At 39.8% G+C, this 22740-nt stretch overlaps 1 protein-coding gene across 2 annotated transcripts in view; it reads left to right on the top strand.

Annotated features, from left to right (window-relative positions):
• The first annotated feature begins 4193 nt into the window (after positions 1-4193).
• LOC133141733 (serine incorporator 5-like) overlaps positions 4194-22740 on the top strand; it is a 19915-nt gene continuing 1368 nt past the window's right edge. The window contains exons 1-12 of one of the 2 annotated variants that reach the window (XM_061262411.1): positions 4194-4422; positions 10067-10234; positions 11875-12053; positions 12549-12631; positions 14164-14257; positions 16523-16734; positions 16956-17048; positions 17661-17787; positions 18671-18740; positions 19082-19121; positions 19564-19711; positions 20151-20325. In XM_061262411.1, the coding sequence (XP_061118395.1) occupies positions 4396-4422; positions 10067-10234; positions 11875-12053; positions 12549-12631; positions 14164-14257; positions 16523-16734; positions 16956-17048; positions 17661-17787; positions 18671-18740; positions 19082-19121; positions 19564-19711; positions 20151-20304 (1395 nt within the window). In that variant the 5' untranslated portion in view covers positions 4194-4395 and the 3' untranslated portion in view covers positions 20305-20325. Of the gene's footprint in view, positions 4423-10066; positions 10235-11874; positions 12054-12548; positions 12632-14163; positions 14258-16522; positions 16735-16955; positions 17049-17660; positions 17788-18670; positions 18741-19081; positions 19122-19563; positions 19712-20150; positions 20344-22740 lie in introns of both variants that reach the window. The other variant, XM_061262412.1, reaches the window with a different exon arrangement.

Below are 22740 nucleotides of genomic sequence, written 5' to 3'. Positions count from 1 at the left end.
GTGTGAAATTTAGCAGGTTGAAGACCGGGTGGGAGGCAGCATTCAGGACCAGTTGCAGATGGCACAGGCTGGCCAGACACGCATCACAGTCGTCCAGACAGGAGATCACTAGGGAATGTACAAGTAGCTGTGTTGAGTGAGGAAGTGGCAGATTTCCCTAATGTTGGGAATTTGCAGGATGGAGAAATTTCTTTCTACTGGGAGGAGCAGGAGTTGCCTTCCCCTGGTTGTATGAACAGAAGGCTGTTAGTTTAATTCTTGAGATAAATAATTGACTCACAGGTGCAGCTTATCTTTCCACCAATGAAAAACAATATTTCACTGCATACAGTACTTTATTTGCAAGACTGCTGCCATGTCAGAACTCAGACCACTGGAATTTCTGATACGCCAATTACCCTGCTATGTGTACAATTTGCACATAACACTTACTTGGCAAACCAATGTCCTACAGCACATTTATGATTTGGATATTGCCGTGGTTGGCATACCTAACACGACAAGCAGTACTGGACCTATCCATTTTATTCAGCCACAGATATATGAAAAAGCAAGCTATAGATGATTATTGTGCAGTTTTTTTGCAAGCTTAAATTCATCCATGCGAAAATTAATACACAGTGGTATCCAGTGAATTGGTTTCTTATCAACTGCCTGAAAGGTATAGAAATAAAATAGTTTCACTAAGTATAAAAAGTACAAAAGCAAGATATACAGTGTGCCGCTACTAAAAAAACATAAATCACAAGTGAAGCCTAAATATAGTTAGTTGTTTGATACTGCCATATTCAGGCCAGCAACATTACTATTTAGACTTAAATACATTGATTATGATGTGCAGTATTTATCAGGCAAAATGTCTATTTTCAAAACATTTTCTTGTTTTCCAAATAACATTAACATCTTGATGAACAGTTAACTTGTCTCAATGCCAAGTCGGGGCAGCCTTTTATTGTGGGAAAATAAATATTAGCAATATGATCTAATGTATGTAGGCTTCTGCTGTTTTTGGTGGTATGGTGGCGCAGTTGGTAGCACTGTTGCCTCACAACAAGAAAGTCCTGGGTTTATGCACGCCTGGTCCTTTCTGTGAAAAGTTTTGCATGTTCTCCCTGTGTCTGCATGGGTTTCCTCCAGGTACTCTGGTTTCCTCTCACAATCCAAAGACATGCAGGTTAGGGGCTACAGATGAAAATGAGCTCATTATCTAACCCAGGCACATTTACATTGATGTGAAAACTGCAAATGTACACTGTCCCTTGTAAATGAATTCAGACATAATGCAGAATTAACATTTTGCTCCCTGTCAATCTCTACAAATCTGTACAAAGATTGTCACTGACTATTGGAGACTGCCCGTGTGGGATTTTAGCTGACTTAAATTACATCCTGCCTCCAGTTTGTGGTACAAATAGGTGTCTTGGCACCATTCCGGTGTATTGCTTCTGGCTGCTGGATCTCCTACGGGGCTATTCTGATAAATGGAATGCATAACTGGAACACACTGATTATTTCTTCCCCACGATTGAATTTCGCTTCTCAAGCATTTTTCCAGATGTCTGTGCAGGTTTAAATTCCAAATGGCATATTTTGGGTTAGATTATATTTTGTCACTTACATTTTTGCTTACTGTTAGGCTTATTGAGTGGTCTTAAATGTGACATCATGACTAAATGCCATAATGATTTAATATAGTACATGGAAATATTAACTGAGGATATGAAAAACTGATTTGTATTGTGTTGTATGCATGTAACCATCTCCTTGACCATCTCCTTAAAGAGGTTTCTATAAATAGTTCACTATCTGGGGCTTTTTGATATGATTAGGATATGATTTATGTTTTTTATAATAACATAGTTTTTGTTAGGGATGAAGGATATTTTAGATATTTGCAGACCTTTGTGATAACCTTCCAGTTTTAAAATGGCAGGTAAAGGGCATTTGATTTTCAAAAGCCCAAAAAACCTCACGTAACTCCAAAGTGCCATGTATAGTAAAGTTATGCATCTGTGTATGCCTATTACATGATTATCCTCCAGATAATAATATTTAATATTAATGTGTGCTGCCCCATCAATAACATGGAAAATTCTATTCCTGGTGTGCCCTGAATTTATCACTAGAGGGCACACTTTAGTTTTCTTTCGGTATAAGTAAAATGACTGCTCTTTTTCAGTGTTCATTTGTTTTCAGTGAGATTGGGAAAGTTTTGACTAACCTTATTTCAGGCAAATGATTAAGTTATTCCTAATACGTAGGTCTATTTAATTAGCTGTCTTAGATGAAGGAAATAAAATACAGTATATCAGGGTTCCAGAGTGGTGCTCAGGCCCGCAGATACAGGGGAAAAGGAGGCGGGGGGGTTGGTTATGTAGGACATTAAGATTTTGCACCTTAAGTAATTTCCTGTTTCCTGGTTTATTAAAACCACACAAAACTGCTTCCGCTGTTTCACAGAAGCTCTTGATTGTGTGTAGGTAGAGCAGAAACAACATATGAGTGGCACAGGCTACTGTTTCTGTCACACAGTGGCGCAATGAGGGCATTACATTCTTTGGGGATGTGTATTTGTATGTTTTTTGCAGTAATGTTTCCTTATTTCATATTTTTTTTGGTTTAAATGCATTTGGGAAAAATAAATACAAATAAATGTGTTCATGTTTTCTTAAACCAATTTCATGTTTGTTGACATTTCATGAAACCCATTGTTTTCTTCCTAAAAAAGTATATGTTCTGTGCAAAATATTTTTAGTGACTTCTCAAATAGGTCTAATACATAAAAAAACCAAAGACATACTTAACATTTTTGAAAAATATTGTCAACAGTATAAATTCCCTAAATTTCCTTAAATTACCTTTACAATCAGTGGTCCCTCCCACACCATCACCCATGTACCCGTCAATTCATCTATCCATTATCTTAACCTGCTTATCCTGAACAGGGTTGCTGGAGCCTATCCCAGCATACATTGGGCGAAAGGCAGGAATACACCCTGGACAGCTCGCCAGTCCATCGCAGGGCACACGCACCATTCACTCACACACTCATACACACAGGACATTTAGACTCTCTAATCAGCCTAACCTGCCAAACCAATCAGCCTTCTGTATGCCAGGATGTGTCAGGCGTGGTCTGCACTGCCTCGCCAGCCCACCTCGCTCCTCAATAGCTCCCAGATTCTGCCACCTACAAGTACATGGTGTTGGAGAAGGAGGGGAACTGGGAGAGGGATTAGGTCAGTTGAGGGATTAAGCAAAATAATAGCAAAATGCAAGCTCCACAAAGAAAGGCCCCCCAGTCAGGATTCGAACCCCGGACATTGTTGTGAGGTCACTGTGTTATCCACCATGACGCCAATTAGCTCATGCTACAAATCGGCCTATAAAAAATATCTATATACAAAACTCACGAAACTATGGGAGGAGATATGCAATGAGACTAAAACATTTATTGGCCATCATGTCAGAGTCTGGTAATAAATTAAACTCCACCCATTGAATGCCCACTTAGGAATAGATGGAATTGTTTAGACAGGTATACATTCATATCGCAATGCATTTGATTTCTCAAATTTTGCTGATGCTCAATACATAGCCTACCATAATAACACCATTCCTTGTAAATTCACAAACGTACCTTTACAGTTACTTTAAGTTTATGGGGGAAATCTCACCCAGGGGTGATTTGGCTTTTTATCATTAAATTAAATAAAACTGTGTTTTGCGTTTACTCTGGTTCTCTTTGTCTAATATAACATGTTGTCTAAAGATCTGAAACCATCCAGAGTGAGTGATCTGCAATAACAGAGGAAATCAGGAAGGGGCAAATTATTATTTTATTTTTTTCCCAGCACTGTATGTCGGCCTATAGTTATCTGGATTTTAACTTGTATAATTGTGTCAGTCAAAAAGTTATCCATTCCCCTAAAGAAATAAAGTGCACAACTGTCAGCTATGTAGCAACTGTGTAGCATATACCAATTGACAGAATTCCAGGAAAAATTGGTAGATTTAAGCTGTCAGACTGGAAAAGGTAAAACCTGGTTATCGTCGGATTACTTTCATATGAATTTTTGTCGTGATTTTAAAAAGTCAGAAATTTAGAAATCACTGATCTCAAACAACTGCATAGCGCCCCGCATATTTCAACCCTGTACAGACTAGGAATATCCAGCCTTCACAAAGGCTAGCTCTGGAGAAGCCTGAACGCTGCGTGCGCCATCACGTCTTCCAAAGACAGGCGACCACAATATATTTTATGGCGAATACGCACACAATACATCTGGGTGTGTAGCCTAAACTGGATTTAATGAGGAAGGCGAGGAATATTGTGCTTCCTAGAGCGGAAAGAGTTGACTTGGAAATTCTAGTGACCGATTTACAAGGTTCGACATGTGTACCCCGTGCTGTGTTTCTCAGGTAAGCAGCGAAAGTGTTTATTCGCTTGTGATTTAACTATCATACGCTGCCCTGATAATGTCTTCGAATTTCTTGCATTATTTTGCGGTGAAAATACAATATAATGCTATTCATTAGCTGCTGTCACTGGTTCTTACGTTACCGTTTTGAACGGTACCAAATATAGTTGGCATGCATGCTAACCTATGTTTCGATGTAAATGTATTGCTTTCAGTGTGTTGTCTACTGGTAAGGCACTTTGGTTCCCACCTCCAGAACAGTTATAAGAGTATCTATCGTACATAACTGTAGCCTATATCAAGTTGAAAACAAGTTGTTGTTTTTTCATCTTAGTTTATCAGATCTTTGTTTTTGTTAGTAACTGAGGCTATCGATTGCCTGGATCCGATACTACCAATTGACTGGGAAAGACAGCGTTTGCAGATACACAAGTCATGTTTCATAAACACAATGACCTGTTTGTGGCAAGTAAAATTCAGGCATTTTCTTTGTGAACGATTTCACGAGAGCCCCCGTACATGAGCGGGTCAGTAAACTAGCTAGCCAGCCATTAGGCTAATGGCCCAACCCACTTTTTGCGTACGCGTATCTAAAGCCAGCGGTGACAACTCACCGCTCATAACATGAGCAAATCTTCGTGGTGTAAAACCAGAGTGTGGAAATGGGTCTGAATATACTGGCCTATTTTAGTATTCATGGCTACGCATGTTTGCTATTATTTAGTGTAATATTACGGTAGCCTTTAACTGTACGACCATATCACGCAGATAGCATAATTTAAATAAATGTAACATAGGCTACGCTGATTCCTGAAATAGTTGACTATAGTTGGAAAATAAAAGATAAGCTAGTTACGATTTCTTTAAAGACATACCTGCTGCTGAGTTAGTTGGTTTGAAAGTTAAAAGGTATCATTAATTGAATATTGTTCCTGAGTATGCTAAATTAAAGTATTTTCTATTGTTAGCTCCATGTGTTAATAGCAAGTGAACATCGCTACAAAAAGACGAAGATACAGACAGGACTTGTGTGTCACTAGTGGCTAGGTTCTGGAGTGCTAAAACACAAGAATCTCTCGAAGAAGTGAATTGCCATGCAGCCAAAAAAAAAGAAAAGAAGCTCATTATTCCGCTAAATAAAGTGTTGCCCCTTCAATGTGAACACATTACGCAAGGCCAACCGAACAATGGAAATTAATATGAGGCTGTGCATTCCCAGGGTTAATGCTGCTTTTCCATGACATCAGGTCGAGTTATTGTATCCAGATGTCTTCTGCTCATGCAGGAGAATTGCTTTAGTTGGTCGGGATGAGTGCTTGCCAATATTATAACCAACGTATTGTGAAAAGACTTGGCTGAATGTAGTGAATGTTGAATGAATACTCATACCTGCAAGATTTGCAGGAGAGCAAATCCCAGTGCATCTTTGGAGCAGAGCAGAATCTAAACACATTTTACTGTTTTGTGAAATGTATCACTGTCTCTTATAGATCATTTTTAATACTATTTCCCCAGTGGAGACCCTCTTTTCACAATATGAGTTGTAAAATGAATAATAGTCCAAGGGGATGAAATTAAACTGTCACACTTCCATCATTTTGAGGGCTAAGTGTTGCCTCCCAAAGAGTGTATGCTGTTGATATATGAAGCATTTCTCGTAAGATTTCTTCTTTGAGATCCTATCTGTATGAGTTAATGTATTTGCCAGAAACCAAGAGAATCATCATTCTCTTTGTGAGATGCAGCCTGGTCTACTGAACACCTCCCCAGTGATCATAATGATAGTTTGACAGTTTGTAGAAGTCTTTTCAATATTTCAATTCTGCTCTCCATACTTTTAAGATTAAACAATATAGCTTGACATGTTCTTCCCTTGGTTCTTCAGATGAATGCAGGCACCAAAAGTTTCCTGTGTATATATTTGCAGTGATGGTGAGTGGTATCGTGTCCCAGTGAAAAAATGATTACGAGGCAGCTTGGTTGAAATGTGAAGAAAATAATACATTATAAATAAAATTTAAATTAACTTTGCAGATTGGTGAAATAGGGCGGCATGGATGGTGCAGCACTGCCGCCTCACAGCCACGAGGTCCTGGGTTCAAATCCCGGTCAGCTGGGGCCTCTCTGTGTGGAGTTTGCATGTTCTCCCCGTGTTCGTGTGGGTTTCCTCTGGGTACTCCAGTTTCCTCCCACAGTCCAAAGACATGCAGATTAGGCTGATTGGAGAGTCTAAATTGCCTGTGGGTATGAGTGTGTGAGTGAATGGTGTGTGTGCCCTGCGATGGAGTGGCGACCTGTCCAGGGTGTATTCCTGCCTTTCGCCAAATGTATGCTGGGATAGGCTCCAGCCCCCTGCGACCCTGTTCAGGATGAAGGGGTTAATATAATGGATAAGCAGGTTCAGATGATGAGTGGATGGAGGTTGGTGAAATTATTTAAAGCTGTTGTTTTTTTCTGATTGCAGTATTCCATTAACCATATGCAAGGTCCTGCCACAGTATATTTTCTGGTTTTAACAACACTGAACTTGAAACGTCAATTACTCACTATAATTTTCCATATAAAAATGTGTAATGAAATTATTACGCAATACTGTCAAGTTATATGTGTGCAGCCTTTCAAATGTTCTAATCCCTCATTGATTGACTCATTTTACTACACCCTCATTTTACTTCACGACACAAAATGCTTTATTTTTCTTTGTTTTTCCAGTGCATCATGTATATCTGACAGAAGGAGTGTTGTGGTGGTATTTGTGAAAAAAATAAGTTGAGTAAAACTGGATTGGGAGAACATTTTTAAAAAATGTTCGCACATGGTACCTGCTGATTTAGTAATCCTGAAAAGATACTGGGGATCCAGGGTAGTTATGATAATCTGCTATCAGATATCGACTGTGATGTGGCCCTGTCCATTACCCAAGGATTTTTTTCTGGTCTCATAATAGTCAGTTATGGCTCCTGTAGGTAAGCTGCCTGTGGCAAATGAAGAGTGTTCAATTTCAGTGACTGCAGCTTAGCTGGTGGACTGTGGAGATGAAAAAGAAGCAGTACCTTGTAGGTTTGTTCAAGGCATTTAGGCCAAGTTGCATTATACTACCATCATGCATAATATTTTATTGAAGGATGACAATCAGGCATCGTTGTTTATGGACATTCTGTTTCAGGATGGGAGCCGCACTATTATGGGAGGGAGACTGAAGTGTCACTTCTCATGGCTACTGGGCGGCCTGTAGCGTAGTGGTTAAGGTAAATGACTGGGACACACAAGGGCGGTGGTTCTAATCCCGGTGTAGCCACAATAACTTCTGCACAGCCGTGGGCCCTTGAGCAAGGCCCTTAACCCTGCACTGCTCCAGGGGAGGATTGTCTCCTGCTTAGTCTAATCAACTGTATGTCGCTCTGGATAAGAGCGTCTGCCAAAATGCCTGTAATGTAATGTAATGTACTCGAGCATCAGCTGGCATAGTGTAGAAGTCTGCTGTACTAAGTGCTACCATTCTTTTTCCGATCATCGCCAACAGCAGACCTGTAGACACTTAAGTCACCGTCATTGTGGGGGATTTGAGAGAAGGAGGGAGGTGTTGACTTGGGCTTTCATTGGGGGAACCGGAATGTTTGGCACTGCCTGCCACTCTGTTTGCACAGTACCCACCGCTCTGTGTAAAACTGAAACACTGATGAATTACATTGCTTTGCTTGAGCTGTACTACCTCCCAGAGAGAGTGTCAATAGAATAACGGGTTAGACAAAATGAAGCTTCATAGTGTACGGAGTGTGAAATCTCCTGTGAAAGATGAGTGGATGCCTGCATCAGGTTCACTGCTAAACACTTTAATAAACAGCTAGGACACCTGTTTTCTAATGGTTTGACTGCTCATGATTTGCCTTACATGCTGCTACCTAAAATAATAGAAATGTTGTGGGACCCAAAAAGGTACCGCAACAAGGTCATAATGTAAATTCCATGGGCTGATTATTATGCTTTATCTTCTCAAGTGAATCCAAGATCAGCTGTACTCCTTGTTCATGTTTTGTTCAAATATTTGGCTTAATAGAGAATCTCTGAAGGGACCAAAAATAGGCTAGATGTTTAAATTGTCATGCCATTGTCATGCCAAGACAATTCATATCATTGTTCTTACAATACAAATCTTATTTATTACTCTCCTTCCCAAGATCTCTAGCATCAAATCTCTGAAAAGACTAATCTTTTGATAAGAGGTATCCACATACGTATGACATGAACCACATCTAAACAATAATGGCCATTTGGATAATTGTACTAGATAAATGGCTGCTAAGTGCAGGTTCTGTTATTTTACATACATATTGGGATGGAGAAGAGAGCTAAATCTTTTTTATGTATTTAATTGTCAATATATGGCTTCCTGGTATTCCATTCTGGTATGCACCAGTAGGGAAACTATTTTTTTTACTATTCTTGTATTGCATTGAATTTACACAAAGCTGTGCAGATTGATGTGAAACTTGATAACATAATGAAATGAAATCCGCCTTGGGTCATCATCTTAAAAACAGTTTTTCCTTCAACTATTCAGAAGAAGGCTTACAGTATGAACATACTCTCATCCAGTCCTACACCTTTAAATTAATTCTCATCCAGTCCTGTACCTTGAAATGAATTCTCATCCAGTCCTACACCTTTAAATGAATTCTCATCCAGTCCTGTACCTTGAAATGAATTCTCATCCAGTCCTACACCTTTAAATTAATTCTAGAGGACGGCCACTCCATGCCCCTGAAGCTTCTGTGGAGATTGCACAGGGAAAGGCCAGTGAGCCACAGTCATGCACATGAACACCAGAACCTCTGGGTCAGGGTGTGCTGGGACAATAGCCAGCTCATTGTTTGTGAGTTGGATGTGTCTTTGTGCCAAGCACAGGGACGGCAGAGCTTCTAGGCCCAGCTGCAGGACACAAAGGCAGGCAGACAGAGGCAGAGAGGCCCCATTGTGGGTACTGGATGGGGGTGGGGTTCTGCCTGACCACAGAGGCGGTAACCAACTAAGGGTCATCCTGCTGTGATCCTGTCAGATGTTTAAAGAGGACATGCATTTCTACCCATTCCACCACTGCACCAGCCTCCCTCTGTTCAACAGATTAGCAATTTTCCCACACACTACATTTTCCTATCCTCATTTGTTATTAAAATCCAAAGTGGTGAGGATGATGCAGTAGGTAATTTATGATTATATTAATCTGCAGATATGCACAGTTGCGCCCCCTTATTGCAATATTGGTTACTTTGTTCATCTGGAAACAGCTCTGTGTAGATGATAAATGGCACAGATGGCTATGTGGTGATAAGTAATGAGTTTGGGTCTAATCTCTTTGTGTCACTGAAGGTCATGTGCTACATAATGGTTGTGACTAATTGCCGCAGTGTTTTCAGAGTGCTGCTAATGGTGTAAGGCAGCAAATATGCTGCAAATAGATGGGTCTCTGGGCTGCTGACTCACGGTGGTGAAAAAACGTGAACATGACCGCATGGTGCTTTTGTCTGTGCTGGTAATTGGTGTAATTATCACTGACCCGGGCCCCAGACAGCAGGGAGTGTCAGCGGTCCTCCAGGGGCCCACGTGCTGTGGTGCGGTGCGTGAGCCCGTCTGTGCTGTGCTTCCAGCTGGCCTGCTGCTGCGGAACGGCCGGCTGCTCCCTGTGCTGCGACTTCTGCCCCAAGATCAAGCAGTCCACCAGCACGCGCTTCATGTACGCCCTCTTCTTCCTGCTGACCACCGCCGTCTGCGTCATCATGATGTCACCCACGGTGGAGAGGGCCATGCGCGATCACGTGAGTGATGTCATGCCGCGGACATAAGGCGGCGTGTAAAGACTGACATACTCCTCTACCAGTGGCTGGGCGCTCTCAGCGTGATGATTTGATTTGTGTTGGCCAATAACAGCAGCAGCGCTTCCCATAAATAGAAAGATCAATAGAATTACAGCTGTAATTCAAAAGGAAAAAAAAAATCCCATAAATGATGCATTTGTTTTGTATAGTCTAGCAGCCTTTGTTCAGAGAAGCATTGCTCATTTTTCACGGTTTCCTTTTTTTCTGAATCCACGTTGCACAAAATATATTTGCCTTAATGAAAATGGCACGCTCCTTCCAAATCCATGATTGTCACAGATGGCAGAGAGGACAGTAAAGAAAGAATCTAACTTAACTATAGACTCTGGGAGCTGAGCTCCTGACTCATCATACTGTAGTTGTTTTTCCTCTCCCATTTGGTGACCCAGGAGGCTCCCGCCATAAACACAAGCTGAGCCTCGTAGCCTTGGCGTCCCGGCCCCGTCTGGACTGTGTCATTACCTGGAGGATCCTCAAGTCAATTCAGTTACATAATGACCCACATCTAATCATTAGGGTTCTGTGTTACCTGCTGTAATCTATGAGGAATGTGCTTCTCCTCTGATTGTTACTACAGTAGTTCTTCTGTTGTATCCCATGTGGGTTGTGGTGTGAGAAACAGGCAAGCGTATTGGAGGAGCTATGTAGCACATTTTTTCCATATTGTACAAAAAAAGTTTGATAAGGGAGCAGTATGGGGAAACAAAAATGGTGTATTGTCTGTAGTTGAATATTTGTGAGGTCCTTGTTTATGAATTTGTATTCAGGGTTGCCTCTTGTTTCTCTCCCTTTAAATCGTTCTCTCTTCCAAACAAGAGTGGGTGGCTTAATGATTTATTAGCTTCCCTCTTAGCAGTGATTTTGGAAAATCTGAGAAACTTTTCTGACAACATCTGGAAAGACTAGTGGACATTGTTTACTGCCCCACTTCCTCTCTGATTCATTTTATGAAAATAAGAAAATGTGATGACAAAATACCCATGTTTTCTCCCACTTATGCAAAGTTCATTGAACCAACTGGCTGCGTTAACAGAGCCCTTTCTGTTTGTACAGCTACAGTACAGACCCAAACCTCTCAGTCTCAGACAGAATATTATTTAATAATCAACAAATGAATGCGTACAGTATATGTTCTACATTTGAATTGTTAGATATGTTAGATGACTGATGATGAATTTTGTTAGGATGAGAATTTTGTAGACATGACTGAGCATTGTTGAGGTCTGTGTGTGAAACTGTGATGATACAAAAGAACGGAAGTTAGACATTGGTAGTTAAAATGGGCTTCTGATTCCCAATGATTTTTAGTCTTTCCCGTCCAGCTTCATGTACTGCAGCTTCAAGGAAATTAACATGGGATCATTTTGTTGCAATGTACATTTAAAGAAAGCATAAAAATGCTATGGAATACACATGCGCACTGTTTTTAAGATGAAGTTTAATACTTTGCTGATGTTGGAAATATATTATCCTTGTCAGAGCAAAACGTCTCATGTATGGAAATGACAAAATGATCAGCACAGTTCGGAAAGCAGCTGCCTTTAATTTGACACACTTTCCTTTGTTCTTCTACCTGTCAGATTCCATTCTACACAGAAATGTGTGATAAGCTGAATGCCGGTGAGAACTGTGAGAAGTTGGTTGGGTACTCTGCAGTGTACAAAGTCTGTTTGGGTGCGGCCTGTTTCTTCTTCGTCTTCGCAGTCCTCACTTTAAGGCTGCGCACCAGCACTGGCTGCCGGGCAGCTGTCCATAACGGGTATGTGACCCCGGCAACAAAAAACACTCGCAATTCCTTGGCAACCATTGACTCAGTGTTCTTTTTAAAATTGAGCCCAGATATCTGACCACGTAATTCCCCCAGGCACCCCACTGAGCATGCACAATGGATTTGTTCCAGATGTATATTTTTTCAAATCCTGCATGTCGGTACTGATTGTTTCATCAAATACTCTACTTCTACCATGAATTCATTCCGAATATGTCAAAAGGGAATCGTACTTTAGTGTATTTTATTTAGCGTCTCTGTTCCTGATTAATAAAACTGTTCCCAACTGAAATGAGCTGCTCATTTGATGGGAATTGCAAACATGTCGAGATCTCCAGAACACTGTCTTTATGCTCACCGTGAATATTATGTTTCTGTTCCTTATAATATTCACACATATTTGTTCATTTTGTGCATTCATGGTATTATAATGTGCTGAGTATATTATTGCTCTATGTACTGTATATATTTGTGTCTTTTATACAGCTTCTGGTTCTTCAAATTCCTGGCTTTGATTGGATGCTGTTCTGGAGGATTCTTTCTTCCTGATCAGGACACCTTCCTTAAAGGTGTAGTCTCCTTTAATAATTGCTTTTAAGTAGGCCTACCTTCACTGTCCTCCATTAAGGGCTTCACTCTGACATTCTGCATAAAGGGCTTCCAGGTTTTTGTGTGTACTACATGTCTTCCCATGTCTTCTTAAAATCGCAATTATAGTAATTTTCTCCTGCCTTTTGATAAGTTGAATTTGGCTAGAACAGCATAACTACTATAACCCCATCACTGCCTCCAATTTCCTTCTTGTAGTGAGGGTTTGTCCCTGCTGTGTTTAACAGTTTGACCTTTCAAAGGTTTATCTGAACAATGAAAGACAAAAAAATGGGATGTCATACTACTCTCTCCTGTAGGGCATGGTGTGTTTCTGTATGGTATTTGAAATGTGTAATCCAAAAGCTTTTGAGAGGGACCAAAAGAAAGATGCAGACTGTCCTATTTATGAGTGCTAATTGTAAATGGGCTATTCATGGTTGAATTATATAAGTCAGCTGTTATTTGTCTAAATGAATTGCCTTTGGCTCGCAATCAAAAATGTTTGACGCAATGACTGAGTAATTAAATTGCTTTACGTTCTGAAATAGAAAAGCTCTAGCATGAAAATGGGCTCACTAGCTGGGTGTAAAGATTGAGAGATTGTATAATATAACTTGTACAATATTACTTATTTCACATAACCATGTGAAGATTCCCCTGGATAATACAAGAGTTAATTCAGGTAATGTAATAATAAATTATCTGAAGAATCATGACGAATTGTTCTTGACTTCTTAAGGTTGACATTTAAACCAATATATTTTACCCTGCTCCAGGATTATATAAACATTTAGTGAAGCAAATGGATTCCAGACAGGATTTTCTCTCAAAGGAATTAACCAATGTGTATTTATGTGTGTATTTTAATATATAGACTTTTATGAAGTGTTTCTGATTTTATGAGCTTGAGTGCCTCACCAGGAACAACTGTGTCAAAAAAGCACTGCTCTTTTTCTGTGTCACCTCTCTCGCAAGCATGAGAGCAGCATATGGCCTCATTCCACCAAAAAGATGCAACAAAACAGCTTTCTGCATATCAGTCATCATAGTGAGACAGCATGCATGACAGATTCAGACAAATGTGTTCTCTGAAATGCTCACTGGCTTTCAGAGATATGACAGTTATTCTGATATTAATTAGTCGCATGATGTTTTTAATCCAGAATCTTATGATGATTGAGGGTTTTTCTCATTTACAGTACTTCTAAAGCCGGTAATTGTGCTCATTTGCTGTCCTTGCATGTGTATAGGAATACACATACTCTTACTCATAATTATTTGGCCTGCTGTAAGTAATTGTGTTTTAGTCATCATATAATTTTATTCTCAGACCTAATCTAATTTGTGTCAGCTATCATTTCAGTAAGGCTTGTTTGGAACAGCTATTATGTGGTGTGTGTAGGAATTGTTGTGGACTGTGCCTTATTGTGCTGTAAATGATGGTGTAGGTTGTATATTTTAGTAATTTCTGAATGTGCCTTTATCATAATTCTCTCATTTTTTGTTTCAGTGTGGCGTTATGTGGGAGCAGCTGGAGGTTTTTTTTTCCTCATTATCCAGCTCATGCTTTTAGTTGATTTTGCACACAGATGGAACCAAAACTGGTAAGGTCCACTCAAATTAAGAGGCTAAAGATTTCAGAAGTGCTGATGGTGAATTTGTGAATTTGTGGACACTGTTAACTGTCATGGCTGTTTTCCGGAAACTTCTGAAACCCACCACTGTAACTCCGTGTTTCTGTTTAAAAAGGTAACCGTTTACCTTCGCAGTGAAGCTTATGATTTTAGCTTCGCCTGTCAGTATCTCTTATGCTGTTTGCGTACCATTTGAAATACACTTTTGAAAGTCACTTTGATGGAAACAAATGCCAGATGATTTTAGATTACAGGTTTTAATCACCATTTCCAGTGTTTTTCCTTGTATGGCCAATTTCCTTTCTGCAGAGTAAATAAGGTTGCCAGATTTAGAGTTTGTAAAAAAAAACAGACACCATGCACACATGCACGTAGATGACAAGCGTTTGTACCTTTTTAGGCACTTTTTGTACTTTTATTTCTGAGAGTGTGGTGCTGTTGGAACCGATCGTGGACCAGGGAATGGGGGGTGGGGGAGATCTCAGGGTCCTCTGGCAACCCTAAGAGTACAAGTTTATCATGTCGCCCTTTGTCCTGGCAGAAATGGTTATGTAACCGTTGGCCGGCTAGTAAATAGTAATAACATGAAGTAAACATTCACTGCATTTTTCAACATGTGGGTTGAGTTATGCGTGCATTATCGCCCTCGTGTATTGCAAACAAAACATGTCAGATGTTCTGTGTGGCACAAATGGCATAATGGTAGATTTTTATACATTTGCTACTTGGTGTCAAATGATGTGTCTTACAGTCTTGTTGTACAAATTAGCTTGTATCTTTTAGGTTAGGAGAAAATCTACTTTAACTTCTATTTCCTGTTACATTATGAGCTCATTTCCTTAGATTTGGATGTTGCTGTGGGTACTTTCCCATTTTTCCTGGCACATTCTCCAGTCTGGTGGAGCAGCTGGATTTGCATTAATGCAGTTAAAGTAAAGTACCTTACTCTGGTTCTAAAAATGTACATTTTAACATGTCGGGCAGACAGAACCTTTAGTGTTGCCAAAGCTTAAATGGCCCTGTGCATTAAGCAGGAGTTGGGAACTGTATTTGTGCTGAGATTGCAATAACACAGCCAAAGGCCAGACTGTGGAAATCATTGGCGCATTGGCGGCACACACTGTGATGCGAAAGCAAAGCATTGATAAGCACGTTTCTACAGCATGCTACAAAAGCCAAGGGCAAATTCCGGAATAACATTATCATTGATTCTTGTAGGGGAGAGAATGACAAGTTGTGCCAAAAAGGCAAGCTGGGCAGCTGCATGACTGTAAGAACCGGAGCTGGGCACGTGCTCAGGGCTCATGGGGCCAGTTCCATGCTTTCATGATTCATGCTCGCAGAAATATCCGATAAGACAAATTCTGGCTACTAGGCCGCAGATAAGCTGAGAAAAAAAGCATCTGCCCTGAAAGCCATTTCCAAAGCATGCTGGTGCTCTACAACTGTAACTAGCTAGTATATCTCTTCAGGAAAACTGAGTCTTAGTCAGAGACTAAACGTACCATATGACAGGCAGCACCAAGGACCTGTCACAGTCCGACAGGTCACCACTCAGCCCCTCCCCCAGAGCACCTCTGTCTGGTAATCAGAGACACTCCCAACAGTCATGTGACCATAGCCTGAGGAAAGTTTGATTCAATTGATTTGGTCTGCAGCAGAGATGAAGAGTTCCTTTGTGTACAAGCAACACTTGTTAATTCAGCCTCAGGGGGAAGTGAGACAAATGCCTGATGTCTTCTGGAGCTTTCTGTCTTCACAGCACTGAGATGAGCGCTGAGTCTTTATGGGCAAAACCTTTTATAGTTACGTCAAATGAGAATGGCTTGGCATGTAGCTGAAAGTGCACCATTGGATGTCGAAAGCATTTGTTTGCGCACATGGTTTAATCTAGGCCTGTATGTCACAACTGCTAATGAGCAGGCATCAAATCGAAGCATGACCATGTCCATGCCAACACACGCAATGAGATAAACCATGACACAGAGGCAGGCTGTTATTGGCTCGATGAGATAACTGATCTGATGAAGTGTATTGTGGAGTGAAGTGCACCTCATTGGCTATTCATTGTGTTGTTGAATTCTAGAATTCATCAGCAAGTTCATTTTCATATGCATTTATTTATTTTCCCCTCTGCATTTGATGCATTTTCCCACATTTTATAGCTTTAACAGCCTCTATACTGTGGCCGTACATGTCAGAGTTGAGGTAATACACCCCTCTGTGTGCCTGCAGGACTGCGGGTGTGGAGTATAACCGGCTGTGGTATGCGGCCCTGGCCCTGGTCACCCTGCTGCTGCTCACTGTGGCTGTGGGAGCACTGGCCTTCATGGCACTTTTCTACACCCACCCAAAGGCCTGCTACCTCAACAAGATCTTCCTGGGAGTCAACGGAGGCCTCTGCCTGTTCACATCCCTGCTGGCCATCTCGCCCTGCATCCAGAGACGTAAGCCTTCTCTGCTCTGTCACATACCGTCTGTGTAGCTCTGCTGCCATGTAGGTGCAGAATGTGAGCTCTGTATGAGAAGCACTGGATACATTGGTAATTGGCACTTCAGAAAAGTATGAGTTGTATGCCCATTGTAAAACAATGTTCAAATCCTGACATTTGCTGATTATATTACTGCTGCATATTATATTACTCCCACACTGTATTCCTTTGTTTAGTGAAGCCTACCTCTGGTCTACTGCAGTCTGGTGTCATCAGTGTGTACGTCATGTACCTCACCTTCTCTGCTCTCTCAAGCAAGCCTGTTGAAAGTGAGTGGATTGACTTTTTTTAATATTACTGTTCCTGTTTTTGGTCCTGTTTAAAAGGACCAATATAAAAGCACTCCGGTGCAACGGTGGGGCCTCTGTTCTGTAGACAGTGATCTGCAATTTCTTCAAAACATGGCTGTCTAAATCCATGTTCATTCCCCCAAGTCTGATTTCCTCTCATTGCGGCCTCACCTTGATTCCTCAGGTCTTCAATATAAATAATGATAATATAAATGAATTAATTCAAGTGAACATGAACAATTTTTGTAAACAATAAACTTTTTATCGTCGTTATTTTTGTAAATCTCAAGCCCATAATATTGTGTAAGCACTACCACATACTGAAAAAATGTGACACTTTAAAGTGGAACACATTCCAACGGGTGTAGTAGGGAAGCTCTTTGGGAGTTGTGGTGGAGGAGACTCTGTTTAGTAGCAAAGAAGAATGTAACCCTCCCCAGTTCCCTCCAAGTTTTTTATGTTTACTTCACACATTTCTCTGCAGTTGCCATTTCTGTGAAAGGGGAGCCCTTGTAAATTAGCAGTTGCAGCATTCAGATGGAAATGCTCTTTTGTTGTGCTCTGTTTTTCTCCCTCCCGTTAATCTTACAGCACTGTTAGAAGACGGTGTAAATCGCACGGTGTGCACCTTCCCTTTCAACTCCGGCGCCCAGTCCGACAACAAGATAGTGACGGGCGTGGGCACGGTCATTCTGTTCGGCTGCGTACTGTACTCCTGGTAGGACATGTCTGCATGCATTTCAGGACCCACTTGCCGTAGGAGCTTTTGGTCTGTTATGGTTCGTTTTTAAACTCTGCTGCTGCAGTGAAGATGCCAGTAATGAAGATAAGCTCAGGGATAGGCTGTGAAATAAGCTTGTCGCTGCTTGGATAATCTCAAAGGATTCTGAGGCAAAGTAAAATGCTTACTTATGGTCGGAAGATTTCAGTCAAACAGAGGATGCACAACCCAACTCAGTAGGCAAGCTGTTTTATTTTATGTGCACACTGGCTCACCAAACATTCAGATAAAAATATATTTTTACATTTAATATGGTTCCTGCAAGTTTTTGATAAGGAGGGTATGTCAGTAATTGTGTGACCACAGATAAAATATTTTTTTATCTAGTTTTTCTTGAAAACCTTTGTTGTCGAAATTCTTGCACTCCCTCACAATTACTGTAAATAAAATCCATCCATGTGAATTTGGCAGTACAATATTACTTAATGTAGTTAATCTCAGTCTCATTCCATCACTTCCTGTTCATATAAAAATATATATTAAAATGGCGCCTTCATACCAACAAACTCTTTTGGCATGAAGACAGCCCTTACTGAGCACAATAAACAAAACTAAGCATCTGGAGTTTTCCAAACCTGTCCGCTGAGCTCCTACCTCTAGTGGAATCTGTTTAAATTGGTCTGCTTGGTGTTCATTAGTGTTTTTAGAAAATATATTTTATCTGAATATATCAGATATTATTCAGATTTTACAGTCCTAATCATTGGGGTGTTCAACTAACACTACATTTGAATAAGAGCTTCTCAGAATTATTGCACTGTAGCCTTTCAAAACAGAAAAGAACAGCGTGTACATATCTCCATGTATGTGTCCCTTACAGTTTGATGTCCACCACTAGAACCAGCTCTACGGCTCTGAGAGTGTTCAGGAGTGAGTGTCCTGAACATGAGGTATGCGGCAAAACCAAGAGACTTCCTCTGGTGCAGTCCACAAGTAGCTTCCTCACACAAACTAGTATTTATCTTATCTTATAAATAAAAGCCCACTTGAAGAGACCCTGTCTAGTCTTGATCAGCAGCGCACCCCTTGCCAGATTTGTTTGGGTGAAATGAGTAATATCCTTCATCAAACATTTAGCTTGGTGCAGCCATCTGTATGTACAGTATATGTCTGCAAATCCTCATATATGTTCTTATATTATTTTTTGTCTAGCTTATTGTAACAAAGCGCTGTCCTATTTCTGCATTGCCTATTCTTTTCCACATGAGAAATGTCACCTGTGTCCTTACAGAGAGCTCGTTGCTGTTTCTGCTTTGGACAAGATGATGGTGGTAAGTGTGTCCATGATGCTTTGTTTAAATTCATTTGTGTAAAATGAGCGTGTGTATGGGTAACTGGTCAATGAAATCATTATTTGTTTTATTGTTCAGTGGGATAAATGGTTATATAGGCACCAATGCTTAAAATGGAAAGGATGCATTTCTACCTTATTAATTGGTTTCACTTTTAGTGATGATCTATGTATAGATGTTGAAAGTAATCTAAAAACTGCCTCAGTCAAACAAACAAAAACAAAAGGCAACCTACTGGTAACACAGTGCTGGGTAATGTTAAATTCCATTTCCGTTGGTCATTGTCTGCAATCCATATTTCCGTTTAACATAATGCATGGTTTCGTGAGCATGTATATTTGTGCCCTCTGGTGGCCAGAGAGTGACACTGGTCTTCGTACCAGGCTCTGAACTCATAGTATTGTATAACTGTTTTCATCAGAATATGAAGAGCAGGAGCAGTTGAAGAGAGGGGGACAGGCTGTTATTTACGATGAGAAGGAAGGGACCATTTATAGCTACTCCTTCTTTCACTTTGTCTTCTTCCTGGGGTCATTATACGTCATGATGACAGTCACCAACTGGTTCCAGTAAGTTTGAAATGGAAAATGGAAAATGCTACCTACATACTCCTTAGTCTAAGCACACTGGCTGTCAGTTGAATGTCTTATGTGTTCCACAGTGGGCCTAATAATGTTGCATCTTCAGTTTTTGATGCTAATGTCATGTATCATTGGCAAATAAATAGACTCTTCCAATTTTAGTATCTGTCAGGCTACAGTAACATGGTGATGCTAAGCATCCAACAATAATTCCCTTGATGTAGAAGCAATGTCACTATATATGACATGCATCCTATTTCAAATAAGGCATTTTTAGGTATTTGTTCAGTATTAACAGTATTGTGTTCATTGATAAGCTCAACTATCTAGATGAACGATTAGACCTGATCCCAACTGTAGTGTCTCCTCATTGTAAAGTGTAGGTGTGCTGTTCAGTGTGTGAGTGTCCTGTTGCATTTCTCCACAGTTACGATAATGCCAAGATTGAGAAACTTCTGGAGGGTAGCTGGTCAGTGTTCTGGATCAAAATGGCCTCCTGTTGGGTGTGCCTCCTGCTATACATTTGGACCCTGGTTGTTCCAATACTCTGTCCCAGGAGGTTCGATGGAGTAGAGGCCTAGAAAGCAGAGAACATCCCAGAGGTGCTTATGAACTATTGGGTGTGCATTTACTTTTCTTTTTTTTGTGTTGTTTTTTTGTGTGTTCTAATCACTGTAATCTAATGAATAAGGGGGCATATCAATCCATCTAAAAGTGATTTAGTCTTAGCTGAGTTTAAAAATATCATAAGCCACAGATTTGGAATTTTGCATGTGTTTTTCAGAATATTAACATAATTTAACAACATGTATATTGCCTGTAAACAAAATGTTATCACGACTGAATGACTCACATTCCTTTTTTTTTTTAGCTTGATGGACTGTCCAAATAATGTAAATAATATTTTTGCTTTGATTTTGGTGACAGACTACAGTATATATTGCTTATAATAGACTGTGTATACTGTATAAGTGGCAACAGTATAGTGCAATGGGTGCAGGGTACTAGACTTGTAACTCAGATGTTGCATGTCTCATTCCACTGCTACTTTTGCCCTTGAGCAAGGTACTGTACATTAATTAATCTACATTATATTGCTTCAGTACATATCCAGCTATATGTATAATGAAAGCTGTGTAAGTGTCTTTGGATGAGAGTATATGCTAAATGCCTTAAATTTAATATATCATTCAAGCAAAATGCTTGTGTATTTGATTTAATTGAGCAAATTGAGAAATGCATCAGCATTATTACTGCCTGCTAGGTGTAGCCTCTTATGGAGCAGTTTTGTGTGGTCACATAATTGTAGTTACTGTAGCTTCTGTTTCCTCGCAATACTTATGATTTAGTCGCCAGCCTATGAAATGTTTCTTTTTTCTTAAAACAAATTTTTTTTATTTTATTTAATGTAGTGCTAGTATTAAGTTTTTTGGGCCAAACAGTCTAATGCAGTGGTCCTCACTCCGCAAGGTGTGCTGGCTTTTGTTGTTACTCCGCACTTAATTGATCAATTAAAGCAGTTAATTACACAGTTAACTCACCTCTCCTAGTTTCTTGGGTCTTAATTGGTTGCTTAATTGAGATTAATGCAAAAACAAAAAGCCATCACTCCCTATTGCTCTCCAGGACCAGGAGTGAGGACTACTGGTCTCGTGATTGGATTAGAACTCCCCCTTGTACACATCAGCCTATGTTTTTGAGTAGTTTTCTGTTCTCATTGTATCATCAATGTTCTGGAGTGTTTATAACTACTGTTTGTAGACCAATGTAGCCCTTAAAAGTTACCTGCAATCACCCGTGTCTTAATGTTACAATGTGTCTTTGTATATAATAATTATTATGCAGGTATTGTTGTTATAAGTACTGAATTATATAATACTGTTCTATGCAATTTAACGAACTGGTATCATACTCAAGCTTTCATAGGTTACTTATTTAGGACATTTTGTTCAAGTATCAACAGAAGTGTGCTCTTCTTTTTATCTTAATTGTACGGACGCAACACTGTTTCAGTTAAAATAGAAGTGAGTGACATTATATTTCTTATTTCTTAATTCATACTGTCAATAATATCTTGTTAATCTTTTTAATTATACGTGTCATGTAAATAGTAGATGCTTCCAGTTTTTAAATTAGTGTTTATTTCAAGATTAATTTGTTTTATTACATAATAAATACTTAACAGATGGTTGAAGTATAGATATGAACCATCTGAATAGTATGAACCAGAACTTTTAAGTAAGATTGAGATCACTTGCCAAAGATGGAAATAACCTAAGTGAAGGAAAGTATGGAAAGTAAGGAAAGCATTGGCTATACTAAATGAAGGAAAATGGTGGCTTGACATTTGCATGCATGTTCTCTCAATGCCTGGTGCATTGCAGACTCAATCACATTTCTTAAGCACCAGAAAAATAGCCATTTGTTGCAGAACGTTACACATTTATTTTTGTTCTTGTCTCAGTCAGTGGTGGGACTTAGGAGTTTGTGTTGATTTTGAATTCAGTGATTTTAATTCTACTCTGTACAGCATCATTTGATAGTTTGTTGACCAATGACTTTTGTGCTTTATTACAATATATTGTGACAAAGGTAAAATGCTGTTTTCTTAACCTTTATGAGACTTTGAGTGTTTGAGATATGAGCTTTTAATATGAAAACATATAGCAAATATAACGTATATGGTATCACAGGTTTCTGGCCTGGTCTCTCTCAGGCTTTTGGAATTTTGGAACATGATTTCCTACCACTGATGAAACAGATCAGTGTTCACTTTGTATTTCTTTTTTAACTGCCTGAGAAAGGAAACTAATGTTAGTTCTAAGTGCTTCCATATTAACAAGCATCTGCCATTGCATAATACATAACTATGTGCATGATCAATTTGTGCAGATCATTACAACTTTTTCACCTCAGAAAAAATCTAGCATGGTTAATGGATAATGTTTCATCTTAATGTTATGTCCTACCCCATATCCTCGGTCACAGCCTTGGTATTGCTAATGCAGCTTTTTTTC

The sequence above is a fragment of the Conger conger genome, chromosome 12 (genome assembly GCF_963514075.1).
Source record: "Conger conger chromosome 12, fConCon1.1, whole genome shotgun sequence".
Lineage (NCBI taxonomy): Eukaryota > Metazoa > Chordata > Actinopteri > Anguilliformes > Congridae > Conger > Conger conger.
This window is presented reverse-complemented; position numbering and strand designations above follow the sequence as displayed.